The sequence below is a fragment of the Chlorocebus sabaeus genome, chromosome 24 (assembly GCF_047675955.1).
Source record: "Chlorocebus sabaeus isolate Y175 chromosome 24, mChlSab1.0.hap1, whole genome shotgun sequence".
In the NCBI taxonomy this organism is placed as follows: Eukaryota; Metazoa; Chordata; class Mammalia; order Primates; family Cercopithecidae; genus Chlorocebus; species Chlorocebus sabaeus.
This window is the reverse complement of record NC_132927.1, coordinates 11,159,577-11,168,221: the sequence shown is the minus strand read 5'-3', so window position 1 is coordinate 11,168,221 and position 8,645 is coordinate 11,159,577. Positions and strand designations below refer to the sequence as shown.

Sequence of the window (8,645 nt, the reverse complement as noted above, 5' to 3'; positions counted from 1 at the left end):
ACAAAAATTAGCTGGGCATGGTGGTACGCCTCTAATCCCAGGAGGCTGAGACAGGAGAATTGCTTGAACCTGGGAGGCGGAGGTTGCAGGGAGTCGAGATCGCACCACTGTACTCCAACCTGGGTGACAGAGCAAGACCCTGTCTTGAAAAAAAAAAAGTGAAGACCATGGGAAAGGCGCAGTATCTGTGCTGGAGTGCAGTGTTCCTCACGGCACAGTCCCTTAGTGCTTCCCTTGGCTAGGGGAGGGAGTTCCCTGACTCCTTGTGCTTCCAGGGTAAGGCGACACCCTACTCTGCTTTGGCTCGCCCTCTGGGGGCTGCACCCACTGTCCAACCAGTCCCAGTGAGATGAATCAGATACCTCAGGTGGAAATGCAGAAATCACCCATCTTCCGCAACGATCTCGCTGGGAGCTGCAGACCACAGCTGTTCCTATTTGGCCATCTTGCCAGCAATCCCCTTAAGAAACTCACTCAAAACCGCACAACTACATGGAAACTGAACAACTTGCTCCTGAATGACTACTGGGTAAACAACAAAATTAGGGCAGAAATAAATAAGTTCTTTGAAACCAATGAGAACAAAGACACAATGTACCAGAATCTCTGGGACACATCTAAAGCAGTGTTTACAGGGAAATTTATAGCATTAAATGCCCACAAGAGAAAGCAGGAAAGATCTGAAATCGACACCCTAACATCACAATTAAAAGAACTAGACAGCTCTCAGCTTTTGGCTCAGAGGAGGCCAAGGTGCAACTTTCTTCGGTCGTCCCGAACCCGCGTTCATCCGACACCAGCTGCCTCCACCATGCCGCCGAAGTTCGACCCCAGTGAGATCAAAGTCGTATACCTGAGGTGCACCGGAGGCAAAGTCAGTGCCACTTCTGCCCTGGCCCCCAAGATCGGTCCCCTGGGTCTGTCTCCAAAAAAGGATGGTGATGACATTGCCAAGGCAACGGGTGACTGGAAGGGCCTGAGGATTACAGTGAAACTGACCATTCAGAACAGACAGGCCCAGATTGAAGTGGTGCCTTCTGCCTCTGCCCTGATCATCAAAGCTCTCAATGAACCACCAACAGACAGAAAGAAACAGAAGAACATTAAACACAGTGGTAATATCACTTATGATGAGACTGTCAACATTGCTCAACAGATGTGGCATCGATCCTTAGCCAGAGAACTCTCTGGAACCATTAAAGAGATCCTGGGGACTGCCCAGTCCGTGGGCTGTAATGCTGATGGCCGCCACCCTCATGACATCATAGATGACATCAACAGTGGTGCTATGGAATGCGCAGCCAGTTAAGCACAAAGGAAAATACTTCAACAAAGGATCATTTGACAACTGGTGAAAAAAAAAAAGAACTAGAGAAGCAAGAGCAAACAAATTCAAAAGCTAGAAAAGCTAGCAGAAGACAAGAAATAACTAAGATCAGAGCAGAACTGAAAGAGATAGAGACATGAAAAACCCTCCAAAAAAATCAATGAATCCAGGAGCTGGTTTTTTGAAAAGATCAACAAAATAGATAGACCGCTAGCAAGACTAATAAAGAAGAAAAGAGAGAATAATCAAATAGATGCAATAAAAAATGATAAAAGGGATATCACCACTGATCCCACAGAAATACAAACTACCATCAGAGAATACTATAAACACCTCTACACAAATAAACTAGAAAATCTAGAAGAAATGGATAAATTCCTGGACACATACACCCTCCCAAGTCTAAACAAAGAAGTTGTTGAATCCCTGAATAGACCAACAACAAGTTCTGAAATTGAGGCAGTAACTAATAGCCTACCAACCAAAAAAAGTCCAGGACCAGACGGATTCACAGCCGAATTCTATCAGAGGTACAAAGAGGAGCTGGTACCATTCCTTCTGAAACTATTCCAAACAATAGAAAAAGAGGGAATCCTCTCTAACTCATTTTATGAGGCCAGCATCATCCTGATACCAAAGCCTGGCAGAGACACAACAAAAAAAGAAAATTTCAGGCCAATATCCCTGATGAACATCGATGTGAAAATCCTCAATAAAATCCTGGCAGGCCGAATCCAGCAGCACATCAAAAAGCTTATCCACCATGATCAAGGTGGCTTCATCCCTGGGATGCAAGGCAACTTCAGCAGTCTCAGGATGCAAAATCAATGTGCAAAAATCACAAGCATTCCTATACACCAATAATAAACAGAGAGCCAAATCATGAGTGAACTCTCATTCACAATTGCTACAAAGAGAAAAAAATACCCAGGAATACAACTTACAAGGGGGAGAACTACAAACCACTACTCAAGGAAATAAGAGAGGACACAAACAAATGGAAAAACATTTCATGCTCATGGATAGGAAGAATTGATGTTGTGAAAATGGCCATACTGCCACAAGTAATTTATAGATTCAATGCTATCCCCATCAAGCTACCACTGACTTTCTTCACAGAATTAGAAAAAACTACTTTAAATCTCATATGGAACCGAAAAAAAGAGACTGCATAGCCATGATAATCCTAAGCAAAAAGAACAAAGCTAGGGGCATCACGCTACCTGACTTCAAACTATATTACAAGACTACAGTAACCCAAACAGCATGGTACTGGTACCAAAACAGATATATAGACCAATGGAACAGAACAGAGGCCTCAGAAATAACACCACACATCTACAATCATCTGATCTTTGACAAACCTGACAAAAACAGCACTGGGGAAAGGATTCCCTACTTAATAAATGGTGCTGGGAAAACTGGCTAGCCATATGCAGAAAACTGAAACTGGACCCCTTCCTTACACCTTATACAAAAATTAACTCAAGATGGATTAAAGTCTTAAACATAAGACCTAAAGGCATGGTGGCTCACACCTGTAATCACAGCACTTTGGGAGGCTGAGGCCGGCGGATCACGAGGTCAGGAGTTAGAGACCAGTCTGGCCAACATAGTGAAACCCTGTCTCTAGTAAAAATACACAAAAAATTAGCCGGGTGTGGTGGTGTGCACCTGTAATCCCAGCTACTCAGGAGGCTGAGGCAGGAGAATCGCGTGAATCTGGGAGGTGGAGGTTGCAGTGAGCCAAGATCATGCCACTGCACTCCAGCCTGGGCGACAGAACAAGACTCCATCTCAAAAAAAAAAAAAAAAAAAAAAAAGGCCTAAAAGCATAAAAACCCTAGTAAAAAAAACCTAGGCAATAGCATTCAGGACACAGGAATGAGCAAAGACTTCATGACTAAAACACCAAAAGCAATGGCAACAAAAGCCAAAATTGACAAATGGAATCTAATTAAACTAAAGGGCTTCCACACAGCAAAAGAAACTATCATCAGAGTGAACAGGCAACCTACAGAATGGAAGAAAATTTTTGCAATCTATCCATCTGACAAAGGGTTAATATCCAGACTCTATGAAGAAGTTAGCCAAATTTACAAGAAAAAATCAAACCACCCCATCAAAAAGTGGGCAAAGGATATGGACAGACACTTCTCAAAAGAAGACATGTATGCAGTCAACAAACATGAAAAAAAGTTCATCATCACTGGTCATTAGAGAAATGCAAATCAAAACCACAATGTGATACCATCTCACACTAGTTAGAATGGCAATCATTAAAAAGTCAGGAAACAACAGATGCTGGAGAGGATGTGGAGAAATACGAACACTTTTACTCTGTTGGTGGGAGTGTAAATTGGTTCAACCATTGTGGAAGATGGTGTGGCGATTCCTCAAGGATCTAGAACAAGAAATACCATTTGACCCAGCGATCCCATTACTGGGTATATACCCAAAGGATGATAAATCATTCTACCATAAAGTCACATGCACATATATGTTTATTGCAGCACTATTCACAATAGCAAAGATTGGAACCAACCCAAATGCCCGTCAATTATAGATTGGATAAAGAAAATGTGGCACATACACACCATGGAATACTATGCAGTCATAAAAAAGGATGAGTCCATGTCCTTTGCGGGGACATGGATGAAGCTGGAAACCATCATTCTCAGCAAACTAACGCAAGAGCAAAAAACCAAATACTGCATGTTCTCACTCAGAAGTGGAAGTTGAACAATAAGAACACATGAACACAGGGAGGGGAACATCACACACCGGAGCCTGTCATGGGGTGGGGCGCTGGGGGAGGGATAGCATTACGAGAAATACCTAATGTAGATGACGGGCTGATGGGTGCAGCAAACCACCATGGCACGTGTATACCTATGTAACAAACCTGCACGTTCTGCACACATACCCCAGAACTTAAAGTATAATTTAAAAAAAAGTATGTCACTCCACCTCCCAAATTCAGAAGAAGCTCTTAGTCTCTCTAAATGTGTATGTCACTTTGAAGGGAGAAATTCAAAAGCCACAATCTTTTTTCTTTTTTGCAGTGGTTCTTTTTGATTTTCTTATTTTTTTAATTGACTAATACAAATTATATGTATATATTACATGATGTATTGAAATATGTATACAGGGCTGGGCGCAGTGGCTTACACCTGTAATCCCAGCACTTAGGGAGGCCAAGGTGGGCAAATCACTTGAGGTAAGGAGTTCGAGACTAGCCTGGGCAACTTGGTGAAACCCCATCTCTACTAAAAATATACAAAAGTTAGGCCAGGTTTGGTGGCTCAGGCCTGTAATCCTAGCACTTTGGGAGGTCGAGGCAGGTGGATTGCCTGAGCTCAGGAGTCTGTGACCAGCCTGAGCAACACAGTGAAACCCTGTCTCTACTAAAATACAAAAAATTAGCCGTGCGTGGTGGCATGTACCTGTAATCCCAGTTACTCTGGAGGCTGAGACAGGAGAATCACTTGAGTCTGGGAGGTGGAGGTTGCAGTAAGCCCAGATAGCACCACTGCACTCCAGCCTGGGCGACAGAGTGAGACTCCATCTCAAAAAAAAAAAAAAAAAAAAAAAAAACAAATGTCAGCTGCACATGGTAGTACACACCTGTACTCCTAGCTACCTGGGAGGCTGACGTAGAGGAATTGCTTGAACCTGGGAGGCGGAGGTTGCAGTGAGCCAAGATTGCGCCACTACACTCCAGCCTGGGCAATAGGGTGAGATCTGTCTCAAAAAAAAAAAAAAAGAAAAAGAACGGTCAACCTCACCATTGTAATCAGGGAAGCAAAAATTTAAATCATGGTGAAATGCTGGTCCACACAGGCAAACTGGCAAAAATCACAGTCAAATATTAAGAAGCACTGAAATAATGTGATAAATGGGGACTCGTACCAAATGTCCATAAATAGACAATGAACAAATGGTGGTAATTTCACACAGTGAAATGCTAATTCATACATTATATTTACAAAAGTGAATATGTGCCAGGTACAGTGGTGCATGCCTGTAGTCCCAGCTACTCGACAGGCTGAGGCAGGAGGATGGCTTGAGCCTAGGAGTTCAAGGCCAGCCTAGTCAATGGACTAAGACCCTGTCTCTTTTTTTCTTTTCTTTCTTCTTTTCTTTTTGAGACGGAGTTTCGCTCTTGTTGCCCAGGTTGGAGTGCAACGGCGCGATTGCAGCTCACTGCAACCTCAGCCTCCTGGGTTCAAGCGATTCTCCTGCCTCAGCCTCCCAAATAGCTGGGATTACAGGTGCGCACCACCATGCCCGGCTAATTTTGTGTTTTTCATAGAGACAGGATTTCACTATGTTGGCCAGGCTAGTCTAAACTCCTGACCTCAGGTGATCTGCCTGTCTGGGCCTCCCAAAGTGCTGGGATTATAGATATGAGCCACAGCGCCCATCCCAAGACCCTGTCTTTAAAAAAAAAAAAAGGTATAGCCAGGCGTGGTAGTGCATGCCTGTAATCCCAGCTACTCAGGAGGCTCAGGCAGGAGGATTGCTCGAACCCAGGAGGTGGAGGGTGCAGTGAGCCGAGATCGTGCCACTGCACTCCAGCCTGGGCAACAAGCAAAACTCCATCTCAAAAAAAAAAAAAAAAGTAAATGTAGGTGACTCTTAAGGACTTAATATTGAATGGAAAAAGTGGGTTGCAGGTAATATATGTGTATGTAGAATCTTTAACTACATCAAACAACTGTAGTATTTTCTTTGTTGGCACTGAGGGGTAGGGGGCTGGTGAGGGGGATGGTGGTAGGGAAACGGTGTCTTGCTCTGTTGCCCAGGCTGGAGTGCAGTGGCGCGTGGTGGGATCTCAGTTCACTGTGGCTTGGACATCCTGGGCCCACGAGATCCTCCCACCTCAGCCTCCCGGGTAGCTGGGACTACAGGCACACACCACCATGTCAGGCTAATTTTTGGATTTTTTATAGGGACGAGGTCTCGCCATATTGCCCAGGCTGGTCTCGAACTCCTGGGCTCAAGTGATCCTCCCACCTTGGTCTTCCAAAGTTCTGGGATTACAGGCGTGAGTCACCATGAATGGCTAGTTTTACATACTGTTTAGGGGCAAAATGCGTATGTAATAAATGTTTAGGGACAAAATGCATATGTAATAAATGTTTAGGGACAAAATACATTTGTAGTAAAAGTGTAAAATCAAGGACAAGAAGATTATATATTTGCCTCTGTGATTAGAGGAGGTACAAAGTGGACTTCAACTGTACCTGTAGTTAAAAAGAAAGCTCACATAAATATGACAAAAAGGAAATATGGAAAGTGCAACTGTACCCCTCTCCATTTCCCATGCAAATATGGAAAAATAGGAGAATACTATGTGCTATCCTATTTCCCTGTATGTGCAATATTTCATTTAAAAAAATGTACGTTGTATGCTGATTCAAGCAGCAGGAAAAGATGCATAAAAGTACACGTGTGTGTATATTTATGTATGTGTGTATATATACACACATATAAAATACATATATACATTTAATACATAAATATATGTATATATACACACATATATAAGTGTGTGTGTGTGTGTGTGTGTTGCCAACTGTGGGAAAGCCATTTGCCCAGAAATTAAAAATCAAAATCAGAGAAATTCAACAGACCAAACAGGGCTAACGATTTGGAATAAGTAATGGCAGGTATGGTGTGGAGTTTTTATTAGCTGAAATTTCTAGCAAGCAAATTTGTAAAACATAAGTAAGTCAGTTTAAAAACAAATTTCTTAATTAAAATACTCATAGGAAGAATATACAGCTGGCCTTTGAACAACAAGGGTTTGAACCGTGTGGGTCTATCAGACATGGATTTTCTTCTGCCTCTGCCACCCGAGACAGACAGTAAGACCAACACCTCCTCTTTCTCTTCCGGAGCCTATTCAACATGAAGATGAGGAGGATAAACAGTTTTATAATGATCCACTTCCACTTAATACATAGTAAATATATTTTTATCTTCCTTATGATTTTCTTAATAACATTTTCTTTTTTGTTCTGTTTTTTGAGATGGAGTCTCCCTCTGTTGACCAGGCTGCAGTGCAGTGGTGCGATCTCGGCTCACTGCAACCTCCACCTTCTGGGTTCAAGCAATTCTTCCGCCTCAGCCTCCCATGTAGCTGGGATTACAGGTACGCACCACCACGCCAGCTAATTTTTGTGTTTTTATTAGAGACAGAGTTTCGCCATATTGACCAGGCTGGTCTCAAACTCCTGACCTCAGGTGATCTGCCTGCCTTGGCCTCCCAAAGAGCTGGGATTATAGGCGTAAGCCACTGTGCCCCAGATGATTTTCTTAATAACATTTTCTATTCCCCAGCTGACTTTATTGTAAGAATACAGTATATAATACATATCATATATAAAAAAAAAAAAAGTGATAGTTTATATTGCCAGTACGGCTTCTGGTCCACAGTAGGCTATTAGCAGTTAAGCTTTTGGGGAGTCAAAATTTCTATGTGGATTTCTGAATGTGTGGAGGGCTGATGGTTGATACCCCTAATCCCCATGTTGTTCAAGGGTCAACTGTACTTCAATTCCGAATTCAGTGCAGAAACTCTCAGGACCGGGAAAATGCATTTTGATATAAAATTAAATGGATATTAAGCTCATGCCATAATTTAAAACATAATTCTTTTTGCAAAAGTTGATAATATTCACACTGAACTCTCTAACACACTCTCCCAGGTACTAAAGCTAACAAATAGTTTTCATAATCTTTTTTACTGGAGAACTAAAGATCCTATTTATGAGTTCACCGAAATCCAAGAAAATTTACAAATCTGGGGAAACAGCTGTGGATTCCTTTATTACTGTGGCTCAGTTTCTTGGAATGCAGTTTATCCTTACACTAGTAAGACCGGTTTATAACTGCAGATTACAAAATGGAATTTGGTCAATGGGTAACTTTGAAGGGATGTCCTGTAACGAGGGAGGCTGCCAAAAATGAGTACCCAATGTGAGCCCTTTGAAAAAATAAGTACAATACACATAGGAAGCCAGTATCTTTGAATGAATGGTCTAATAGTCTATATTAAACTGTATTCATGAGAAAAGAACACAGGGAACATAGCTCTTTTTTTTTTAATCTCATGACATCAGTAGAGCATGTTAAATTAGGTTTAGCCTAAAGCTACCTCCTTCCATATCCTAAGTTTGGGCTAAAGGTTGCTCCATACAGAGTGAACTGTAACCTAACTAGATGTGTAAACAGACCACAACCTACTCTTGTGCCAATCACCAAGTCTCAGTCAATCACAGGAGGCCAACTGTTCAAATTGTGTTCAAAT

General features: G+C 42.3%; 1 protein-coding gene across 1 annotated transcript; it reads left to right on the top strand.

The window, feature by feature from the left end:
• Positions 1-434: 434 nt before the first annotated feature.
• On the top strand, positions 435-1,600 carry LOC103228809 (large ribosomal subunit protein uL11-like). Its single transcript, XM_037983882.2, has one exon. It carries the CDS (start codon positions 593-595, stop codon positions 1,307-1,309), a length of 717 nt encoding a protein of 238 aa, XP_037839810.2. The 5' UTR covers positions 435-592; the 3' UTR covers positions 1,310-1,600.
• Positions 1,601-8,645: the final 7,045 nt, after the last annotated feature.

Coding starts and splice junctions, on each gene's coding strand:
- LOC103228809 (XM_037983882.2), top strand. CDS start 593: ATGTACCAGAATCTCTGGGACACATCTAAAGCAGTGTTTACAGGGAAA.